This window comes from Xiphophorus hellerii, chromosome 2 (genome assembly GCF_003331165.1).
Source record: "Xiphophorus hellerii strain 12219 chromosome 2, Xiphophorus_hellerii-4.1, whole genome shotgun sequence".
NCBI classification, from domain to species: Eukaryota; Metazoa; Chordata; class Actinopteri; order Cyprinodontiformes; family Poeciliidae; genus Xiphophorus; species Xiphophorus hellerii.
Genome location: NC_045673.1, coordinates 4,758,218 through 4,781,482, shown reverse-complemented (window position 1 = coordinate 4,781,482; position 23,265 = coordinate 4,758,218). Strand labels below are relative to the sequence as shown.

At 37.1% G+C, this 23,265-nt stretch overlaps 4 protein-coding genes and 1 long non-coding RNA gene across 6 annotated transcripts; 2 read left to right on the top strand and 3 right to left on the bottom strand.

Moving 5' to 3' along the window:
* The first annotated feature begins 421 nt into the window (after window positions 1-421).
* lyrm5b (LYR motif containing 5b) lies at window positions 422-2,778 on the top strand. 2 transcript variants are annotated; one of them, XM_032581192.1, is made up of 3 exons: window positions 422-588; window positions 864-919; window positions 1,784-2,778. In XM_032581192.1, the coding sequence occupies exons 2-3, from the start codon at window positions 872-874 to the stop codon at window positions 1,988-1,990; spliced, it is 255 nt and encodes an 84-aa protein (XP_032437083.1). In that variant the 5' UTR covers window positions 422-588; window positions 864-871; the 3' UTR covers window positions 1,991-2,778. The 2 variants fall into 2 exon arrangements, with proteins under 2 accessions (XP_032437083.1, XP_032437091.1); XM_032581200.1 differs by having other exon boundaries at window positions 814-919.
* On the bottom strand, window positions 2,072-9,378 carry LOC116731419 (E3 ubiquitin-protein ligase RLIM). The gene is given in 11 exon segments (XM_032581150.1): window positions 2,072-2,253; window positions 2,794-2,893; window positions 2,978-3,096; window positions 3,857-3,948; window positions 4,451-4,526; window positions 5,667-5,764; window positions 5,767-5,931; window positions 6,515-6,884; window positions 7,890-7,947; window positions 8,760-8,984; window positions 9,257-9,378. Coding segments are annotated over 10 exon segments (1,284 nt in total). The 5' UTR covers window positions 8,894-8,984; window positions 9,257-9,378; the 3' UTR covers window positions 2,072-2,181.
* A 1,419-nt stretch (window positions 9,379-10,797) lies between these two features.
* sycp3 (synaptonemal complex protein 3) lies at window positions 10,798-17,495 on the bottom strand. Its single transcript, XM_032581103.1, has 8 exons — window positions 15,826-17,495; window positions 15,618-15,699; window positions 15,296-15,330; window positions 14,849-14,966; window positions 13,479-13,578; window positions 13,112-13,210; window positions 12,088-12,192; window positions 10,798-11,115 (listed from the first exon to the last, which is right to left on the bottom strand). Exons 1-8 carry the CDS (start codon window positions 15,947-15,949, stop codon window positions 11,062-11,064), a joined length of 717 nt encoding a protein of 238 aa, XP_032436994.1. The 5' UTR covers window positions 15,950-17,495; the 3' UTR covers window positions 10,798-11,061.
* LOC116731385 (uncharacterized) lies at window positions 17,489-18,751 on the top strand. Its single transcript, XR_004341581.1, has 2 exons — window positions 17,489-17,548; window positions 18,617-18,751. It is a non-coding gene; the product is annotated as an uncharacterized LOC116731385 (long non-coding RNA).
* commd9 (COMM domain containing 9) lies at window positions 18,186-22,911 on the bottom strand. The gene is made up of 6 exons (XM_032581105.1): window positions 22,800-22,911; window positions 21,672-21,788; window positions 20,244-20,383; window positions 19,400-19,434; window positions 18,652-18,755; window positions 18,186-18,566 (listed from the first exon to the last, which is right to left on the bottom strand). Exons 1-6 carry the CDS (start codon window positions 22,851-22,853, stop codon window positions 18,429-18,431), a joined length of 588 nt encoding a protein of 195 aa, XP_032436996.1. The 5' UTR covers window positions 22,854-22,911; the 3' UTR covers window positions 18,186-18,428.
* Between the last annotated feature and the right edge of the window lie 354 nt (window positions 22,912-23,265).

Here is a 23,265-nt window from a genome sequence, read left to right as displayed (position 1 = left end):
GTGTACATTTAACGCTTTTATTTCAATTCAATTTCAGTTTTGGTCAGAGTTTGGAGGATTACCATTCATTGTCCTGAACGTCTGGATTTTCATGCGATTAATTTCGGTTAAAAAATGTAATTGAGTCCTAGCACTACATACTTTAAAACACTACTCAAGAAAAATTAAAACGTATGGTATAACTACTAAAACTACTCGAAGAAGGTAATGTAATTAGTTACCCTTATTACGCTTTATCAGCTTCACGTTCGCCATATTTAGATTTTTAGACGTTTTGTCAGTGTTTGGAAGATTACCATCCAACCTTCGCGGCTCTTTGATTCTAAACTGTCAGTTTTATCGTCGTCGGCCTTTTTGTGTCCGTTTCAGGAGGTTACCATCTTGATGTTCGCTACTCTTTGGTTGGTTGTTTACTCTCGTTTTCAAGGTTCAGGCTTACAGAAAAAAGTTTGGTCTTTAAATCAGCCTGTCTGAGCGGTTCGCTCCAAATTTATTTTCCACACAAACTGTTGCAAACTGAGGCCGAACCGAACCATTTTCCAGGTTTCGCCTTCGGTTCACCGGAGAGTCCGGAGGTCACCTGGACAGGTGAGAAGCTGCTGGTTTTAACTGGACAGAGGGGAGTTAGTTGTCATTTTGTAACTATCCTGAGTCCAACTGTGAACTTCCTGCTGGAAGAGCCGTTTAACCTTCACTGTAGTACAAAATTATCCTTTTACATGTAATCCGAGCGAACCGAATTCTGTCTCACTACTATGCAGAAAAAATGTGTAGAAATGCAAAAATATTGACTTATTTTCTGGTCCATTTCAGCTGTTCGTCAACAGAAGCTTCAGATATATTCACGCTGTTTTGTTTCGCAGCTCTTTGGATGATGGCAAACCCTCTGCGGCCTGAGGTGGTTCGGCTCTACAAGAACGTGGGTTTTCAGTTCCTAATTATTAACCAACCAGTTGACAGATTATCAGTGAAGTCACTAAGGTGAAGCAGCAGAACATCCAATGGGTTCCTGTGATTCTATTCCTCTGATAAATGGGGAGTTTAGAGTCACATCTGTGAACATGTTAGGACATCAAATAAGCTCAGAGTGAATCAGAGGTCCAAATGTGACGGTTCTGTTGCACTTCAACTGTTTTCTCATGATCATCAAGCATATGACTTCTTATTCTAGTTCTAATAAAAACAACCTGAGACAACACAAAGATAAAAGCAGTTTACAGGTGACCCGATATGCTACTTTGAACATGTTAGGTCTCGTTAGTCTGCTTATTTTGAGCTGGTTTAGAGCTCTTGTAAATTTAAATCCAAATAAGTTGCTGCTGGCTACACGGCTAACTAAGCGTTTTGCACCGACATGTGAAAATGGCTGAAAACAGATAAACAGTTATACAGCCGTACATCTTTGAAAAGCAGAAATAGAGCCTCCTGCGCAGCCAACAAGAATTTAGCAAGTAGTTTGTGGATGGTAAGTCAGAAACAAAGCACTTATCTTTTCCAGCAGCCATTGTACAGTGCATACAGCGGTAAAACCAGCTGACCAAACATGCTGGAACTAAGCTGGGGTTGCTAGGTACCGAGCAGAGTTTTGCTAGGGTTGCTAGATTTTTATTTTTTTTTTTTAATGGCTCAATTTCCAGACATCAAAAAAAATTAACTTATTGCCAAAAACAGCTGGGCGTTTTTAGAAGTAGTTGAGACCAGAATGGAAGTACAAAAACATGCAAAATATGAATTTTGCGTGATGGGTCCCCTTTAAATTTAATTCACCAATCTTCCTCTTCAGCTCCTCTACCTCGGCCGGGAATACCCGAAAGGCAGCGACTACTTCAGGGACCGTCTGAGAGCGGCGTTTATTAAGAACAAGTCGGTCCAGGACCCGGAGCAGATCAAGGCCATGATCGCCCGGGGGGAGTACGTGGCGCGGGAGCTGGAGGCGCTCTACTACCTGAGGAAGTACCGGGCGATGAAGAAGCGTTACTACGAGGAGTGAAGACGCTCTGCAAAGACTCACATAGAAAATAAAGAAAATAGAAACATTTTTATTGAAGAACAGATCAAACAGCAGCAGCTTCAACTGACCCTGCAGAGTTTAATATAAAAAAAAAAAACACAATGGGAATGAAAGTCGAAAAATAATCAAGTTGATCTGTTATTCTTTACAAAACGGGGAGGAGTTTCTGGTCACAGCGTAGGGGGCGCTAGAGAGTCTTCATCAGCCAGGTTGGCCCTGCAGATCGGACAGGTGGTGTTGTCCTGTCAGGAGGAAACAGGCAGGTTAATACAGAGATGTTCATCACAGACAGACATCTCACTCTGTCAGAAAATCAGCAGGGTTTATCTAAAGCATATGCGTCAAAACTCAAGGCCCAGGGGCCAAATCTGGCCCACCGTAGCTTTTTATGTGGCCCTCTAGACTCCAGATTACATCAATAAGTTCATCCAGTTTTTCATAAATCTGCAAAATTCACACAAAACCAACAAATCTCCACATTTTCTCTGATTGTACTGACATTTTTTGCAAAATTGGTCAAAATCATTGAGTGCAAGTGACTGCTGCTTCAACTCAAAACTGAATTGTTTATTCACACTTTCTAATGCATTTATAATATTGTATAAAAAAAGGCTCAAGTGTTAAAATGAAAACTCTGGAGAATGTGCAATTAATCGTCATTACAGTTGATAAAATAATTGATTACTAAAATAACCGTTACACATCATATATTTTAAGAGTTTGGAGATAATTTAGCAACTTGACAATAAAAACTTGGATGTTGGTTTTCTCTGTGCCTGTACCTTTAACCATCTGTCGATGCATTGGACGTGGTAGTCATGGAAACAGGGCAGCATCCTCAGCTTCTCCTTGTCAGCATATTCGCAGAAACATATCTGGCACCTGCGGACGGGTCAAACAGAGAGGCGGGTCAAATCTTCCGGTTGAGATCGGGTCGAGTTGGCCCAGACCGGGTTCTGGACTCACTGGGTGTTCCCGCTGTTGGTCGCAGAGCAGAAGGTTTTGGTTGGAAACCTCTGGATTTCCCTGCGACTCATTTTCTTTGACACAACGGCGCCCTGCCGCTCTTCGAACTCCAGGAGAGCCTGAGAGGAAAAGAAAGGAATCCAGACTGAGACCGCTTACTCCGGTTACCACGGAAACCAGGCGTTTCCATTAGGGATGCTCCGATCAGGTTTTTTGCTGCTGATTCCGATACCGATCATTCATGAGGCTGATCTGAAACATTACTACTAGTAGCGTGTAGCAGTGGTCCAAGAGCGAGAGCAGAACCGCCAGCTTGAAGACTTTCATTATTTTTCGGGTCATTTTTTTTAGCTTTCTGATTGTGATGCTAATCCAGGTGAGTGTTGGTAGTTGTGCGTTGCTTTACCTGCTATCTGGCCGCTCCGGATGTTCTTTTGTTCCTGCATTAAGCCTCGACGCAGCCAAACTCCGTCAAGTGCTTGTTTTTTAAATATCACATTAGATTTGCTTTGTTGATGCATTTTAACAAAAATTACCCTCAGACTGAGGTAATTTTCCGCTGCAACACGCAAACGTCCCATTCAGTCTCAGAGCGTTAAAGTTCCACACGACAGGATTTGTTGCTGCGCGCCTCAGCAGTGTGAAGGAAAGAAGAGATTAGCTGTGGCTGCGAAGTGAGATAAATGTGATTTGTTTTGGTGATCGGCAACAAGAGACCGTGATCGGTGATCACCGATTATACATTTTTCACGGAAATCGTCCGATCGATCGGCACACCTCTAGTTTCCATGGCTCCCTGCTCTGGGGGAAACCTTCTGGAACTTTACAGAAAGACAAAAAAACGCCGTCTGAGGTTCGGAGACGACGTCGTTTTCTCACCTCGTAGTCGTTCCCCTGAAGATCTTCTGCGTAGTTGGGTAACCGGCTCCTCCTTCGGCCCCGCCCACGCCGCCTGTGCTGACCAATCAGATCTATGGAAACACACCAGGTGCATTGGTTAAAAAATAAACAAATCAAATGCTAGTTTATATCATCTCTATGACGTGTAATATGATTACTTTCAAAACGTTTCAGTGTCCTGAAACGATTTATCAAATTAATCAATTATTGAAATAGTCAACTAATGTAGTACTTAATTGTTAATTGAAGTGTACAGACTCTAAAATAGATCATTACTGAAATAACACACTCAGAGCTGTAATTAAGACAAAACTGTACAAAAAACACACATTTAGCATTTAAGATGTAAACCTTGCATGTTTGTTAATGACTTATTGTGTAAACAAGCTTATTAACATGTTATTTTATTGCATTTCTAATTAAATGGAAACAAAGCAATAGCAAAATTGTGGTGTTTTGTTGGTTTTTTTTACTTTAGCAGAATATCAACAAAATCTTGCGCTCATTTGTAATGGAAACGCAGCTAATGATGTAAACAAAGCGGAAATTAGTCCAACAACTTTCTGATCATACCATCTTCGAATCCAACTAGAGGAGAGACGGCGGCCAACACCTGAGACATCCAGCTGGGCTGCATGTAGGATAAACACTGCACACAGAGAGAAGCACCGTCAACACCAGAACCAGAACCGGGTTAAACCAAACAGCAGGAGCTGAGTGTCAAAGATCCAACTGGACCAAAAGTAACAGTTCAGTAAATATGAAACTTGTCACATTAATATTCACTGATATTTTGCCTGTAAAGATAAACTCGACTAACGCTCCACTTTGGTCATCACTGCATTAATAAGCAGAATATATTTCAGGTTAAAACTATTTGTTGAAACATGTTAAAAGTTAACAATAAAACAAACAGCAAAGGAAATACAGCACTGACCTAAACAAAACTAGTTTTTCTATAAATTATGTTTGTATAATCACATGCCATCAGATTTTTAAATAGATAATTGTCTGCTAAAGATTACAGATGTCTTGTTATATATAAACCCAACTTAATCCATCTTTGCTGTCACTGTTAGTGGTGTATAAAGAAATACAGTACAGACCAAAAGTTTGGACACAACTGTGTGTCCAAACTTTTGGTCTGTACTGTATTTAAAGTAAATAAACACTAAGCCTGGCAGGGGGCACAAAAAGCCTGATTGCCCGCCAGGCTTATAATACACTGGGGGAAACTCTGACTCTGAAATTAAAAATTTTCTGTTTTACCACGTATGTGTTACATTTCTTTTGCACATTTGCTGTATTGAAAGAAACATCTAGTTTCCAAATTTTTTTGAAGTCGGTTGGACAAATTTTTATTTTCAGTTATAAGAACAGGATTTGTGTCACTTCCTTTCAAAACACTCGCAACATTTAGTAAAGTTTAATAACATAAATAAAAGCTGATCTGGACGCTACAAAGTTGACAAAGTCTCCGGATAGACTCTATTCCACTTATTATAAAATGTTGGTTATAAAAATACCAATACTTGATGACGTATTTAACATTTTCCATTGTTAAATACGACCAATAAAAAAGTTAATTACCAATAAAAAAAGTCTCCATCCGCGTCAACTATAAGTGCATCATCTTTGAACTGCAGTCGGAGGCCGCACAAAATCAGTCCAACGGCCACAAACGGCCCCGGGCCGCACATTGCACACCCCTGCTCTACAACCAACACTAAATAAATAAATCAGGTTTAAATATGCAGACATTTTATTTTTGATAAATTGTTCTCCTCACCCTTTGCGGACTGTGCTGATGATGAAGATGATGATGATGGCTGTGATGATAATGTGTGCTGAACGACCCCTCTTGGTCGAACTGAGCCTGAAACAAACAAAACCAAAACAGAAAGTTGGTTCCACCTGTTCAGGTGAGCTGCTGAGTCTGCAGCAGGAAGTTAGTCCCACCTGCAGGCTCCGCGCCAGCGCCTCGTCTTCCTTCATCTGTAACGAGCGAACCGTCGCCTCCTCGTCGTCGCTGATGACGATCTGCTCCACCATGTCTGCAGCACAAACAGACAGATGAAGCTACGTAATGTCCAAACTGTGATCTATGACCGGGAGACAAATCGATCTTATTGATTTATTGGATTTTTGAAATTTTAATATTTGGAAAATCTGGATTTTTTTCCACCAATGCGCCTCTTTGGTTTCCATAGTTCAGAATGATATCAGCACAGGGCGGCCATCGTGTTTGACGCTAAACTATGGAAACTAAATGAGTGCATTGGTGGAAAGAAAATCCAGATTTGCAAAAAAATTAATCTTCAAAATCCAAAAATTCAATAAACTGATTTATTGTCCAGCCGTAGGAACAATTAAATGCAAATATTTTTTGTACAGTTTTGGCTTAATTTCTGCTCTGAATATTTTTGTTCTTTCAGAAAATTATCTTTTTTTTAAGACTCTAAAACTCCCTAATGCTTCTCATAGAAGGGATTACTAAAATAAAAGCCATTTTTTGAACATATTTTTTGTCATATATTTTAGAAAAGAAAGTGAGAAAAAATAAATTGATTAAATCTGGTACGAATACATGAGGGTTTTATTTCTAAGCCCCATCGCTGAGCTCCGCTGTGTCCTGACCTAGAGTGGCGTCTCCTTGTCCTTCGTTCAGCCATTTCCTCTCCTCATCGGTGAGGAAGGACAGCGAGCTGGATGAGGAAGCTGCTGCAGGGGTAAACGCCGAAGCTGATGCATCGATACGTTTTGACCTGAGGACTGACTCTGGAGTGAGGTAGGAGACGGAGGAGGAGGAAGACGACGAAGACGAGGAGGATGAGGAGGACGGGGCTTCCAGCCAGCCGCCCGGAGGAAAACTCCTGAGAGATGACGCTGGAACGAAGCCGACGCTCGGGTCGACCAGTCGCCGGCGCTTAAATTTACGTGAAAAACCTTCGCCGCCCCCCATGGACTTCTCTGGTCCTGCAGAGCCGCCGGCCGCCACCTGAGGTCCCTAAACAAAGAGAGAGAACGCTGACTGAGCATTTATCATTCTTCTTCACAGGTCTGCTTAAAAAACTAATCAGCTGATCCAGAACGCTGCTGCTGCTGTTCTGACTAAAACCAGGAAGATGGAGCACATCACCCAGTTCTACACAGGCTCCCTGCAGCTCAGAGGATAGACTTTAAAATACTGTTGTTAGTTTATAAATCACTGAACGGCTCAGCACCACAACACATTAAAGATCTGCTGTTGTCATAGCAACCTTCCAGAACCTCTCAGGTCTTCTAGTTCTGGAACTAGAAGACCAGAACCAGAACCAAACATGGAGAAGCAGCATTCAGCTTCTATGCACCACAAATCTGGAACAAACTTCCAGAAAACTGCAAAACAGCCGAAACATTTAGTTCCTTTAAATCAAAACTAAAAGCCCACCTGGTTAGAGTTGCTTTTGAAACATAATAAATGAAACATAAATGAACATTTTGATGTGTAATGATGGCATTTAGCAAAATGTAAAGTTTCAATTGTTTCAAATATTTTATATTTTTGGTGTTTTTATGATGTAAAGCACTTTGAACTGCCTTGTTACTGAAATGTGCTATACAAATCATTTATCATGACAAATTTGTTATCATAATAAGAATTTTGATTTATTGTTTTATGCATCATTTTTAATTATGATGCATAACCTCCTGTCCTCCCCCCCCAAAAAATGTCCATATTGTTAGAAATGTTAGTGTTTCTATTTTCTCAACATTTTCTTTTATAAATACCAATAAATTTGAAAATGTGTGAGCAGGTTAGTGATACAAATCACACTTATTTACATGACTGGTGTCCTAAAGACGCGTATCACAAAAGGAATGTTTTTCAACAGAAGTATTTGTGTTTGTTGTGTTAGCCATACAGTTACCTAAAAAGATGTAATTAATAGTTTTTGTCACTTCCATGACCATCATAATATCACTGCAAATATTGTGATAAAACATCATGTTCAGCCAGAACGGGACTCACGGGGCTGGAAAGATCCTCCGTGGTACGGCGGTGTCTCCTCCGTTTGCCGAGCTGTGGGCTGAAAGAAAAAGAGTCAGAACCAAATAGCTGTGAGCTTCACATTTCTGTGGCCTTCAGTTGCAGTCTAAAACTGACCAACATGGAGGAAAACTCATGTTTGAGCATTTATTGTTATCATTTATCGTGAAAAATTTCTTATGATAAAAATCGATGTTATGACGAATTTCAGTTATCAACCTTAAGAAACAAAACACTTACAGATTGATTGGAAATGCTACATTTGGCATTTTCTCCGCCCACTGTTTGTTTCACAAGACCATGAAAAATATCAGTAAATTTTAAAATATGACTAAATGCAGTTACTTTGTGCAGCTCAGTAATATAAAATCACACTATTAAAAAAAAAAATAAAAATAGAAGGTCTCCTGAAGGACCCAGTTTCAAATGGGATTGTTTTGAAAGAACAATATTTGGGTTTGGGGCACATATATTTGTGTCAGACATACTGTTACCTAAAAGAAGTAAGTAATAAATAGCATTTTTAAATCATTTTCATTATCACAATAGTACCACACAATATCGCGATAAAATTCTGAGTCTGTATCGCCCACATCTACTTTCCATATTCCATCTGTCAGACTGTGCCATCTTTAAATTTTAACAGATTAGACTCAAAAAAGTAAGCAGTGTATATTTTGTGACAGCTGTCTGTTGACAAAATGGACAAAACTCTGAACTAAACTAAAATTTGTGACCCAGAATCAACAAACCGAACCGACTCTGGTCTAAAGCTATGAACAGGTCAAAGCCCAGACCTGTTCATAGCGGATCCCCATGTTTAGTGAAACAAAAACAACCGTGTGTCTGAACCTGGGGGTTTCTGGAACAATGACGGACAGATCACTGAACAGGGCCTCTGTGGGGTCCAGCAGACATCCTCGGTTCAGACCTCCGGGACTGTCCGGTTCTGAAGAACCAGGGCTGGCAGGGAACCTCTCAGCCATCGCGTTTCACAAACCTGTCTCCAAACTGACCAATCACCTGCGGTTCAGTCTCATATCAACGGCATGGAGACGAGGATAAAGAGCAGGTCGCCTGTAGCAGACAACCAGATTTAAACCGGTATAAAACCCGAAATACCTGCCGTACTGATACCTCAAATATTGCAGTGAAATTTGTTTTAAAAACAGAGAAAATAATTCATTTTAAATTGAGAGTAGTTTCAGTGATAGCTAGCTCAGTTAGCTGCAACAGGCTAATTAATAAGCGTTTTAAAGACAAACAAGACAATTAAAGCATCAGAGATTAATTAAACTTCACTGCCTTCGCTAGAGCGGGAAACATGATAAGATTAAAAACGAGTTTACCTTCAATGTCTGCCTTCTTTTCGGTTTCTTAACGGACATACAGCCAGAGAACCGCCGCTTAGCTCACAACAGAAAGTCCTTTTCAAAATAAGGTGAGCTACTTCCGGTAGCACTCTATGGAGAAAGTACCGAAAAATCCCCCTTCACAATAAAAGACTGTCGGTTTCAATATGACACATAAGAAAGAAGAAAGAAATTTATAGATTTATTTATTAGTAAAGATCCCACCGAATTCAGACTGAAACAAAGGACCCAATTATTTTTTCTCAAAAGTTTAAGACAAAAAAATTCCCTTTGGTATGAAAAGCAACTGCATTTTTTTAAAATCTTTTTTTGTATTTAATGTTCTTGATTCATTTTCAGCGTTTCCAGGGGTCTCAAACTCCAGTCCTCGAGGGCCGCAGTCCTGCAACTTTTAGATGTGCCTTTGCTGCACCACACCTGAACAGAATAATTAGGTCATTAAGGCTCGCAGAACTGATCTACACAAGGAGGTAATTAAGCCATTTCATTCCAGCGTTTTGTACCTGTGGCACATCTAAAAACTGTAGGCCAGCGGCCCTCGAGGCCTGGAGTTTGAGACACAAAATGATCTAATTTATAATTTTTTTTTTTACACCAGACAACATGAATGCGCTTTTGTTTGTTGAAGAATTGTGGAGCTTAAATTCGGAATGACATGCTGATATGCTTTTGATCAATAAAATTTGTTTTTTTGGTAAAAGAAATTACAAAAGTATCTTAAATGTCAAATGAAGCCTGGTTGCTATAAAATAGTGACAACTGATAGACATATTTAACATACAATAAGTAATTGCATACAATATTCACCTTTTTTAAAATGATTGACCTAATTCAACAAAGGTCCAGCCAACTGGTGCCAGTAGTCTCACAATGAGTGGAATGGTTGTCACCTGAATTTGACTTTAATCCCGTATGATTATTACTTTATTCTGGTACTACTAAAGATAGAAGGCAATATGACTGGAGTAAATATTTAACTTCCAACAGGACAATTACCTGAAGCATCCAGCTTAAGCGACACAGAAATTGTTTAAAAACTACAAGGTGTATGTTTTGGAGTGGACTAGTCAAAGCCCAGACCTGTTCATAGCGGATCCCCATGAAACCTGACAGAGATGGAACAACTTAGCAGGAAGAATGGAGGGAAACCGTCACATCCAGAGGCATAACCTGATACATTTATCCAAAATTGAAAGTATTGCAAGAATGGTCAATTTTAGCATTTTCTCCACTGTAAAGAAAATCAATAAATAAGTAATTTTTAATGAAAAATGTCAAAGATAAAGCTATAAAATATTGAACAGCACATATATGACTCCACACAGGTGGGTTCACTAAGCTGAGGTTGGTCTGTTGTGTCTGACTGACACTGGTGTTCCTTACAAAATGGCCGACCTCAGTGAGCCTCTCCCTGTAGGGACTTTTCAGACACTTCTGGATCTCAAATAACTAGAAATATAGATTTATTTTTTTACTCTGGTGACAAATCAAATGCTATTAAAAACAAAAGCATCAAAAACACTTAAACATTCAATTTTTATTGTTAGATTTAACAGGCACTCAACAGAGCTCATCTTTATAAAGTGACTTCAGATATAAACACAGCGCCACCTGCTGGCGATAAAAACAAAGCAGAGTGAGAGCGGCTGAAACAAACTGCATCATCTTTTAAAAATCTGAATTTTTTAAAATAAACATCAATGTGGTTCAGTAACCGAAATGTTGCTGCATTAAGGAACAACAAACTCAAACGCTGGAACAGTCGCCATGGTAACAGCAGGTTAGAAGAGCATGGACTGTAGCGACTTGCGGACTGTGGCCATCTCCTGCTGTTGCTGTGGAAACACATGACAATATGTCGTCAGAAACCGAACGGAGAAAGCATCTTATTTGATTTACAACCCTCAACACACACGAAAAGGAAAATAAAACAGTCCACACTAACAACAATTGTTTTTGGTACAGATTGTCTACCAGACGGCCATTTTGCTTTGTGCTGGAAAAGAATATGACCTTAAAACTGAAGTTTGAACCTGATGATATCCCAAACAAGCAGGTAAGTAATCACCACCATGGCTCCAGACCTACAAGATGAAAGTTAAGAAGTGACCAGCCCAAACCCTGGATCTTAATCCAACAGAAACCTGTTGGAGTGACATCAAATATGCCGATTCTGAGGCCAAACCAAGAAATCCTGAGAAACTTAGAAATGCATCCAAGTTGTTCTGGGATCTGGTCACACCTGGTCACCTGGTAGGTGCCAGAAGTTGTAATATTTTGCCCAGTATATTTGCGCATATGAAACTGTAGTGTGTTAATCACACCTGATTGGGGACAAAAGTTGCAACATTTGTTACATTTAATTTGAAAAATCTGTTCCCCTCCACACTTGTGGTGGCGCTGCTCCAAGAACCACTGAAGGAAACGACACAAAAACCTCTGAAAAACACACTGAGCGCAGCTTCCTTCTTCAAGAAATGTAGGATTTCTCCACGAGGCATTTCTCCTCCTAGACGCTTGCGTTTGTTTTGGTTATATTTACCCAGAATGCTCTGTGCTATAGTCTGATTCCTTCTTTTGGAGCGGTTTGTGGTCTGCTTGGCGTTCACATAGGCATTCAAACCACACCAGAGTTCACTTCAACTGAACCGAGATCAAGGTTTGTAGACGGACGGGGATTCCTTTTTATAGACCGAATCAGAGTTTGGTTGCGTATTCACACCTCTACAAAACAAACTGGACTTTCTAGACAAACAAACTTGAGTTTGATTAAAACAGACTGGGTATGAATGCAGCCTAAATCTCACCGTGTCCATGAGAATCTTCTTCTGCAGGGTGGCCATCTCCTTCCTCAGTTCCTGCTGCGTTCCTTGCAGGAACATCTCGTGGTTTTTCTCCATGTCCTCCATGTTCTGGAGGGAAACAGCAAAAACTTCAGGTTATTGTTTCACTTAAACAAGATGTCACGACTAAAATATAAATATTTTCTCAATAAATCAGAATATTTTCTTTCTGCAACTGCACGTTCAGTCCTGTCACACAATAACAATGTGTTAAACTACCGTCCATAAGTCAACAACCTGCTATATATTGAATATCAGTAATTTAAGTGTTGTTATTTCTGACTGGTTTTGTCTTTTTTTGACTTCTGGGGACCATGTGAAATACTCCAACACCACATTCCCACACTTACCTGGTACGTCCTTAAATATATTGAATTAATTTTGGGTATAACATTTTTTTTAGGCTGAAACAACCAAATTAACAAATTATGATGATTATTGAAGTAATCATCAAGTAATTCAGTACACAGTTCAAATTCATTCATTCAGTTAAAAAAAAACTCCTATAAAGCACCTTTTTCTATTCAATTATTGATTGGTTATTCTGAAAAATATTTTTTTTTAAATCAGCTGTACACTGCGTTGAAGTTAAGTCAAGCAGAAAGAACTGAGCTTTTCACATTTTGATGTTATAAGTATATTTTAGCTGCAGACACTACAAAAATATAATGCTGAGTTATTGCATTTTAGGCAACAAAATTGCTTGTTCAAAAAAATTTATTGAATTATTTGTTTGAGTCTTTTAATGCATTTCTAATATTGTACAGAAAAAGGCTAAATATGCCAAATGTTTATATGATTAATTGTCACAGTTGCTTAATTACTAAATTACAGTCATAGTCATTTTTGAGCTGACCTCTCTAAAAGACGGCACAGTTAAAGGGTTTTTAATGTAATAATTCAAGCGAATGTTAAAATCCAGTCACATGTAGCAAGAAAGATGACATCATTGAATTAGGAATCACTCAGTAAGTATAGATTGGCTCACCTTCATGAACTGCTCATACAGCTCTCTGACGGCTTTCAGCTTCTGGTTCTGAACGACTCGGGCCTGCTGCAGGACTTTCAGCTGCTGCCGAAACAAATTCTGTGAACACAAAGGACAAAGAATAACCATCAACATCGTGTTTTTGTTGAATCAAACCATCTTTGGTACTTGCTGTGAATGGTATCTGGGACTTTTTAAAATATCTGTGCAGTCAGTAAACACAAAATGCTCACAGATCAAGAAAGCTAACAGAAAACAACCGTCACACCATCCTTCTTGCAATGAAAAAAGTCAATGCAAACACTGGTCACATCGTGTTTTTGCAGTCTGTAGTGCGGCATAATGTAGATAAAGCGGATAAACTGACATTGAGTTTCTCCTCCTGCTCCTCGGTTCGCTGAGCTTCAACCTCCCACATCTGCAGCGCAGAAGAAACCTGCTGATGGTACTGCTGGGTCATCTTCTTCCTTTACAGAAAATACAATATAATAGAACATATAAAGTTGGGTTGAAACAATTAATTGTGATTAATCAATTATTGAAATAATCATCAACTAATTTAGTGATCAATTAATTGTTAATTGGAGCATAAAGACTCAAAAAGATCATTCTCTGAAAAAAAAATATTCAGAGTGGCAAGTACTAGTCACCTGATCCACATCAACTCATCAATACTAACTAGGGCTGAAACAATTAATCAGATTAATCGATTATTGAAATAATCATCAACTAATTTAGTAATTGATTAATCGTTAACTGGAGAATAGAGACTTAAAAGGCAATTTGCAGAAAGAACAACATACTCAGAACAGTAATTAAGCCAAAACTGTACAAAACATGTTCTTTTTGATATCCAATTATTAATCAATTGATCCATAACCTAATCACTAGATCAGCCCTACACTGTATTGATGTTAGGTCAAGCAGACAGAGCAGATTTTCAGATTTTGATGTTAGAAGTATTTTTTTAGTTGCAGATGCATCCTTTGCTACAAGTGATCAAACATAAACTAAAGGAATGATACGTTGCTGTATTTTAGTTAATAAAATATTGATTTGCTTATTTAAGAAAAAATGTACTAGTTTATTTTTATCTTTTGATGTGTTCTTAATATCTGAAAAAAGCTTAAGTAGCTTAATGACAAATCTGCAGAATGTGCTCATTATTTTTCATCCGATTAATTAACAGAATAATTGATTAGTAAAATAATCGTTAGTTGCACCCGAATACACAAACAGATCTGGAAAAAAGCACAACAGCTATTCTAACTTTAATATAAATTCATGTTTTCACTGCTTTAACATATTTATACTTTAGATGTAAAGTAAATTCCTGATTCAGTTCATCTTTTCTTCCTATTTCTTGCAGCCTCTATGAACAGTTCTCCAGTCTTTCTACAAGTCCCTTTGTGTTTTTATTTGGGTTTTTGCTGTTGTTTCGTAAAACTTCTTGCAGCTGGTTAGTTTCCAATGAATATTTTGTCCTACAATTGCTGATATATGAATTATTTGGGTCAATAATTATTCTAATCTCAAAGTATAAATCCAAAATGGAAAAAAAGACACATCAGAACCTGGAGCTGAATGTTAATAAATCATTGTAAGATCATCTAACAGAAAAAAAAAGAGAACATCTTTAAAAGACCTATCAGCAGGTCTGGAGAACTACTCGGTGAGAAGCAGTTGGTGCTTCTGCAGTTCTTCTCTGAGTTTTCTTAAAGTTACAGAAAGAAGAACCTCTGTCCATGGTAGTTGGTCCACAGCTGCTCCAGCTTGTGCTGGCTTCCCTTCATGTAATTTTTTGTCAGACACTCCAGGCGTTTCTTCTTGGCCTGCATCACTTTACTTATATCAGCTACAAGTAAAGAAAAAGACAGAGAAGCATTTTTATTCAGTCACAAAGTGTTTCTATCTAAGCCATAATGCACTAACAAAGCTGCAGCTCCATTCTACAACAGAAGTTAAACTTGATTAAGACAAAAAGAAAGACACATGACAAAGTAACACAAGGGCAAAAAAATGGATTTTACAACACAGTCTCAGTTGTTTGTTCTCTGTGACCCATTTAGGAAAATGAACCTGAGTATTTTTAAGCAAAATACTCAGACGGATACCTGGACAACCCTCCAGTTTAGGGTATCTAATCAATGTAAACAAGAAATGACCAAAAACCCAACTGCTTACCTCCAAATTTCTCCAACATAGACTGGACTTCATTTCTAAACAAGTAAAAAGGAGGGGGGAAAGTCAAATGAACCAGTGAAAACACTCAGCATGTACAATTATTCAGCATAAATGCTGGAAACTCTATTGAACTGAATCTAATTAGGTTTTTTTTTCTTTGTCAGACACTAATAATATGAAATATTTGCTGTCTTGAGAATCTATGTAATCATTTATTGATATTGTCACTTCACACTGTTTTTAAAGAAATAAAATGTGATACCAATCATTTTTAAATACCTAAAGTTTATATGCGAAGAGGAATAATGTAAGAGATATATACCCCACGGCACATGCTGTTCCCTCCTCATCAAAATCAGGTGCAGGCCTTTTCTTTGACAGCTTGTCCAGAATTGGCGTTTCATCTTGGAACAAAAAAGGGGTTTAAAAAACGTGTGAAAGGTTTAATTTTCTCCCATTTTGATCTTACGCACTGGTAAATTTTCAGAGCTGTGAAAAAAGACGCCATCTTCAGAAATCAGCTACCTTACCTTCCCTGATATCATCCTCTGAGCCGCTGAGCTCCTTTTTATCGTCTCCTGCGGGAAAATCATAAACATTTTTCTCTGTTTTCTCTTCTAGTACCTTTTTCTTCATTTGTTTTCTTGCTGCCATTTTTGAAAACCTCTGACTGCTAAAAAAAAAAAAGACAACGAAATGTTAACGAAAAAATGCTAATGCTAAGCGTCAACAAAAAATAGTCTAATGTCGAGTTAAGAGTTTACTAAGGAGCTGAATTATAAAATTATATTAGACGGAACTTTATAATCTCTTCAGATTGATGTTTATGAGCAAACAAAGCGAAGTAAACTAACATAAACTTAAGCAACGTATCTAGCTTCAACTCTTATCGATTTTCCCGCCACAACAGGGCCTTCAGAGGGGAGCGCGCACCACGCACTGTACGGGAACCCGGATGGAAATACCAGGTGCTGTACGCATTTCGTCCAGCGGGGGGAGCTGCTATCTTCTCCTGTTTGTTTTTATCTTTATTAAAGATTAGGCATTCTCTACAAAAAAGAAAATTACCTAAATAACAGCAGTCTATTAAAATACAAAACAAACAATGGGGAAAAATAAACAGAAAATATTACCATGGTAAGAGTGAATTTCAAACCTTAATTGAGTTTTTAAAATATTTGTATAAAGATTGCGCTTTTGTGTCGAAGCAACGTTTATCAAGTGCTTCGTAAAATAAAGTAATTTTACTTTTAAATCTTGAATTTTTTTAAAAAATGGCACTTGTGAATGAAAATAGCCAGAAGGATTAAATTGTTACTACAGTCGTTTCATAGAAGACCAACCTTTATCATATTAAAATGTTGAAAATATTTCTAATACAAGATCCAATTTTGAAAATCCTTACAAAAACATCGAACTTGCAATAGAAATGTTGTCTCAAAGCACACTAGAGTTGGTATCTATTTTTATTTTCTTTTGCAAAAAGTTCTAATAAGGTTAAACATACATACATTTGACATTAATTTATTTTACTTTTTAAGGAAGTGGAAAGAAGATATTTGATTCTGATTTTCTTTAAAGAGATATATTATTTTTTAATAAATGGTTTCCTCTCAAGATAGAAAAAAAGAATATTGAAGAGTTTGTCATCTACTTCTTATTAAATTTTCTGTAAAGTCTCAGCTATTTATAATGAAAGACGGTCCTTTTAGAATAATAGCTGGATAATTTATCATAGCTGAATCATAGCTAAACGAATTGACTTTAATACTGTTAACTTGAATGAAGAATTTGGAAATTCATTTGAGAATTATGGTTTAAACATCCAAAACAGGTGCACGAGTATTTTTTCATATATGAACACATATTTCTTTTATTATGTACACTACTTATTTATTGTGTATGTGATTTTTAACATTACATTTTAATGAATTTTATCAATTGTTTTACATTTTCAGTATCATTGTTTAATTGATGCAATTATTATTTTTAACTTTTATCTTTAAAAGCTTTTCGTTCTGAGGCTGTGAGGTCACACGATAATGTACAGTAGGTGGCGGGACATGAACCCGAGCCACCTGATTGGCTAAGAGTTTAGCCAAACTCTGATTGGCTAAGGCTGCATGTGACCATAAACTAACCAATCAGCAGCACTCTTGCTGAGCAGCACGTTTTCATAAGCCAACCTGTGTTTGTTTCTGCTGGAGCTGAGCTATCTGCTTGCTGCTCACCGCGATCGACCAAAAGGTGAAAGTAAGTTGAGTTCTGCTTTATTTTATAAAATTCTCTAGCATTATTGTCTTAAATTACTTTAACGTTAGGTTAAACGTATATTGTGTTGAACAAATGTTAAGGCAAATGTAGGACTGCAGGTTAGAAAATGAACTACTCTGGATCTGAATAAGCTTTAAATAAGCCCTGTACCACGAAGTGTTTTCGCATTGCTGCATTATTTGATTTTCCTTTGGGATCAATAAAGTATTTTTAATTCAGTTTGAATTTTTATTGTCTTGTGAAAATCCAGGCCTAGTCCACACGGAGCTAGGTGTGGACTAGGCCTATAGTTTAAATGTATAGTTTACTATATATATAAACTATACATTTACTATACGTAAATGTATAGTTTACATATAGTAAACTATACATTTAGTTTAAATGTATAGTTTACTATATATATAAACTATACATTTACTATACGTAAATGTATAGTTTACATATAGTAAACTATACATTTAGTTTAAATGTATAGTTTAGACTATACATTTAAACTATCCCTGCATCTGCATCAGGTTCAGGGAACTGCATCCCTGAACCTGATGCAGTTCAGTGAAACCTAAACTGCATCAAGATGGATTAAAATAGGAAAGAATAGAAAAGATGCACCACGAAATAGAATCTGACTGATCAGTTTATTTTAGTAGAAATGGAAACAATACTTTTACACATAAATGAGGGTTGAGTAGAATAATTAATATTAAATGTATAAACATTATCATATTCAACACGTGTTAAAAAGTTCAACTTTCCAATCGCCGGATAAATGAGACCCCACCAGGTTTTTGATGAAAATGTAGAACTTTATGCACATTTTAAAGTGTAAACCATTTATGGATGAAATCTGGAGTCCTTGTTCTCACTTCCCTGCCACCACAGCCAGTTGGTCCCTGATCCGTCCCAGTCCGTCCAGTATAGTGTCCAGTGACTCCCTGCTCAGCTCCACTGTAACCGTGGAAACCGGCTCCCCGCCTGTTGATGGACACGGATCCTCCATCTGAAAAGGTTTTGCATATCGAGATTCATTTTCATGTATTGCGTCATCAGGAAGGTCACGACCTCTCCAGAGGTCAGGTTCTCACCTTCAGCTGGACCAGGCAGGTCGGCACCGCCATCCGACTGACCGAGTCAGAACCGGTCACCAGGTCCACTCTCCAGTCCAGTTCCTTCAGCTGAGGGAGGGAGACTGAAAACAAGGGCAGCGTTTGGTAGTAACTAGTTACATTTACTTGAGGAACTACTTGGAAAAAATTTACTTTTATGAGTATTTTTGCTATGCTGTTTGTTTTACTTTTATTTGAGTGATTTTATTATGAAGTGTCTACTTTTACTTGAGTAAAGTTTCTGGATTTTCTACCCGCTGAATGAAAAACAAGCATGTTTTAATCAAAAATTCACCAGACACACCAGCAGTTTTTTAAAATAACTTTTATATTGACAGAAACTGATTTGAAAAATACTGAGTGATTTCCATGAATTATTTTTGTTCCGTCTGATGATGTAATTTTTTAATATTAAATGATTGTTTTGATCAGTTATTCAATACTTAAGTGGACATTTTACCAAATACTTTTTTACTCTTGAGTAATTTCTTGGACAGTTACTTTTTACTTTTACTTTAGTGAAAATATGTTTAAGTAGTGCTACTTTTAAGAGAGTACAGTTTTTGGGTACTCTACCCACTTCTGAACACAAGCAGTCATTTACTGAACCTTAAATTAGAGGTAACACTGCTGCTTCTAATGAAAGGTTAAATAAACAAGCGCCAGAACATTTCCTGAAGTGTTTGTCCTCACAAAGACGGAAAAGAAAAGCATGGTGTTTACTCACCCTGATGGCTGAGAGCTTCTGTCCTCCACGCCGGACTGAAAAAACAAACTCGATGTCAACCAAAAATTTAATTCCTGATCAGTCGAAGATAACCGAGATGTCTGAGACACTAACTGCATTTCCATTAACCTTGGAATTGTGCAATTTGACATTTCAAAAATAAATTTGCTCAAAGGAAACATGCCAAAAAACTCACATTTTTCGATGTTAGTTTTTGCAGTAGGATGAGATTTTTTAGGGTTGTATCAAAATTTGTGCATTTCATAACCTTGTTTGCTTTTATCCCACACTTTCTCATTGTGCCAAACCTTTACAACACCTTTATAACATTCTGAAAATTTAGTTACATTTTCTGTTGCTTTATCAAAAAACAAGAAACAACACAACAACAAAAATGCTTTTGACTGTGACAGAATCATTTTTACTGCTTTTTTTGTATCTGAACTAACTCAAATCAGTTTTAATTAATTATATTGAATTAATTAAAAATGGCATTTTGACCTAATTTAAAAATTGGATTTCTTTAAATTCAAGTTAAACCTGAATTTAAAGTAATCTACAAAGACCTTGTAAATCAGCGTACATTAATTAAGTAACACAAAATCCAAAATATGGATACTGAGTGATTTAGCAAATGCAAGCACGTCAAATTAATATAAATCAATGTGAAAACCACTATATTTACTTGAAACGATTGTCAGAGTTTTGTGTTTTAGAAAAATAGGATATGGAAATGGAAAAAAAGTCTAAAAATAATCAAATGACATTTTTTTTCTCATCCTTATCAGACTTGGAAAATAATCAAATCAGTTTGTATACTTCTTAAAGTTTCAGTAAGTCTGACCTGTTCTCCAGCAGGATCTTAGTGATTAGGTTCTTCAGATTGGAGTGGAAAGACTCTGGGAAAACTGCAAGGATCTGATCCGGAGACGTCAGGTTGTAGAAGAGGACGTGGTGAGACAGAGTGTGGAGGGACTGGACCAGCTAAACGACAGATGGATGGCGCAGATTCAGATTAAAAATCCAAATTAAATTATGTTTACATTTTTCTATTGTTGTAGATTCTATCTTTTTCTCTATCTCTTTTAGCCGCCTTTTTAATCTGCTGACATGCACACGCCACAGCTTACACAACCGTGTTTTTGTATGACTGTCGCCAGGCAAACATAAACAGACTGAAACTGATTAGACAACCCTTGGAGGGTACAGATTGCAGAAAAGAATAAAAAGCTAAACATGCGCTACAGTCTTTGCCTCACTTGGTTTCATCCATAAGGTGAGCTAAATGTGGCCCAGCGATGCGACGGTGAATGTAACTCTGTTCTGTTTGTATGACATGTATGGCTTGTAACATTTTATCATTTTTCGGCATTAAAGCCTGCTTTTATATAGAACCACATCTCATTATTTCTCAAGGTAATTTACACTTAGGGGTTCTGGTTGGGTCCTGAAACTGGTTAATGGACCTGGTGGAGCACAAAGACAAAAATGAATGAGTGGAGAAATCTGGACACTGATTGTTAAAAATTCTCTGCTAGTTTAATAAAAGTCACTTCAAGTCAAAATTAGCTTGATAATTTCCATTCGGACAACAATTGTTAAAGAGATGTTCCCCTTTAATATTGGTGAAAAGCCGTCATTTTGAAAATCGTTTGACTCCAAGTATTTTCATTTTTCCTTTTTTTTTGTGCCTAACTCATTTGGCTGTTTTCCTTGTCTAAAGTGAATAATGAACATTTTTTAAAACACAATTTCAGCTATAGACACTTCATAATTCATTTTAACTATTGTTGTTTACATTGTTTTATTTATTTTGGATATTTTACATGATTTTAATTTCCAGTGTTAAATGTTCTTCACCACTGATCTTCCAGAGGGAGTACTTGCCTTTAATATTATTATGCTAATTGAAAATGGTCTAAAAATTAGATTATCAATAAACACGATAATTTCTGGGACAATTTCTTCTCCAGTAAAATTTGTTATGGAGGCAGGCCTATTAGTGTGCAAACTACGATATAAGAGATGATGGATGTGGATCTAAAAATCTCAAGCAAAAATAACTAATTAAGTTCAATTATAACATATTAACAATTAATTAAAACATTAAAAGCAACCATCCTTATTAATTTATAGAGCAGTTAATGCACTATTAATGCTATTAATGCTACTGCTAACTTCAATTCTTACAGTGCAGCTGAGTAAACTGCATGTTGTGTGTGCGTGTGTGCGTGGGTGTGTGTGTGTGTGTGTGCGGGCATGTGCGTGTTACCTGAGCTGCTTGTGCTGCAGGGATGCTGAAGGTGGCTGCAGTGTTTTCTGTCAGCCTCCAGTTCGGGGTTCTGTGGCTCTGAACACAGACATCTCTCACTGCGTCTTTAGATGGAGCCTGAAACACACACACAAAAGAAAATAATCAGAAAATAAACATGGCCTTCAAAGGACTCTTTCACTAAAACCACAATTCAGAAATCCAGGAGGTGAGATAAAACCAGCCTTGACATAAGGTGATCAGTTGGTTGTGGCTTTACCTGTTTCTGAAAGACCAAACCAGTATCAGGGGGTGCAGCTACAAAACTTAAAAACATCATATACATACCGTCATTTGCTCAAATGAAAAAATTTGAAATAAAAAATGAACAGAAGTAGTAAATATTAAAACGACAGCAAATTTATTCATGTTACTCTGTTTTTGTTCCACATCTTATCAATATTTATAAAGAACTAACATGACAATAGGTCAAGGTTCAACATAAGAACAATTTTCAGTACCTAGTAAAAATACAATGTAAAAATGAACATGTACTAATGACTAAGATCCTTAAATAATTTTACTTATATTTAACTTCCTGCTTGAGTTGCCATGCTTTTATGTTGAAGGGACAACTTCCTGTTAACTGTTACCGCAAATGGAGCTTACCGGAAATCTAAAGACAAGATAACTTGTAAAAGAGCTTAAAATGCATCTTGTTAAAAACAAGCTTCTTGATAGAGGCACAAGGTATGTTTATGACGTAAATAAGAATATGTTTTAAATATGATCGATCTGAATGAACAAATGAAGTTCCAACGTTTCAGCTAGCTTCTTCAACAGGCTAGCTGAAGAGGATAAATCGCCATGGTAACGTATGAGCTACTGCGTTTATGAAACCGAGTCGAGGCTTAATTCAACCGGAAAATCCAGGGTTAATCCGCTATCCTGGTTTTGTGAAATAACCCTCCTCATAAAAACAAGTCTTGTTTTCAATACAAAAAACCGCAGATAAAGTGCTTAGAGCAGATTAAAGTAAGCAGATAACCGATATACCTATTTTAACCATGTTTTCTAAAATACTCAGAAGACAATTACACGTTTTCCATCAAGTCTCAGTTAAAAACAATCAAAAACAACGTTCATTACCTTTAGAAGGAGCTGCAAGTTGGTGAAATCTTCACTGTTTAGCGCAGCAGCCATGTTGACAAGAGAAGAGTCATGTGACGCAACGCTGGCGCTATGACTGATGGGAAATGAAGTTTTAACCAAGATGTAGGTCAACTAAGAATCAGGAAAACATCTCGTTTAGCAGAGAAAGAAAATTAATTAAATAAAATATAAAAAACAAATCAATAAAACTATTAACCACAACTGGTGTGGATGCAAATGTCCATGTGTTACATCCCACATTTTACAGTTTATTTTGTAATTATACTAATAATTTCAACAAAAATTATACATTGACTTACCAAAAATAATTTTGGTCAAAACAACAGACAATAATAATAATAATAAAAAAATACAAATTAAACCTAAAAATAAAACAAAATTAAAACGTCTATTAAAATAACTAATGTTAAGCATATTAGGCAGAAAAAAGATTAAGCTCGAC

Coding starts and splice junctions, on each gene's coding strand:
- lyrm5b (XM_032581192.1), top strand. CDS start 872: ATGATGGCAAACCCTCTGCGGCCTGAGGTGGTTCGGCTCTACAAGAAC. Junction 920..1,783: donor TGGTTCGGCTCTACAAGAAC/GTGGGTTTTCAG, acceptor CTTCCTCTTCAG/CTCCTCTACCTCGGCCGGGA.
- sycp3 (XM_032581103.1), bottom strand. CDS start 15,949: ATGGCAGCAAGAAAACAAATGAAGAAAAAGGTACTAGAAGAGAAAACA. Junction 15,331..15,617: donor GGAACAGCATGTGCCGTGGG/GTATATATCTCT, acceptor TTACTTGTTTAG/AAATGAAGTCCAGTCTATGT. Junction 12,193..13,111: donor TGTATGAGCAGTTCATGAAG/GTGAGCCAATCT, acceptor GTTTCCCTCCAG/AACATGGAGGACATGGAGAA.
- commd9 (XM_032581105.1), bottom strand. CDS start 22,853: ATGGCTGCTGCGCTAAACAGTGAAGATTTCACCAACTTGCAGCTCCTT. Junction 21,789..22,799: donor ACTTGCAGCTCCTTCTAAAG/GTAATGAACGTT, acceptor TGTGTGTTTCAG/GCTCCATCTAAAGACGCAGT. Junction 18,567..18,651: donor CCTGCCTGGTCCAGCTGAAG/GTGAGAACCTGA, acceptor AAACCTTTTCAG/ATGGAGGATCCGTGTCCATC.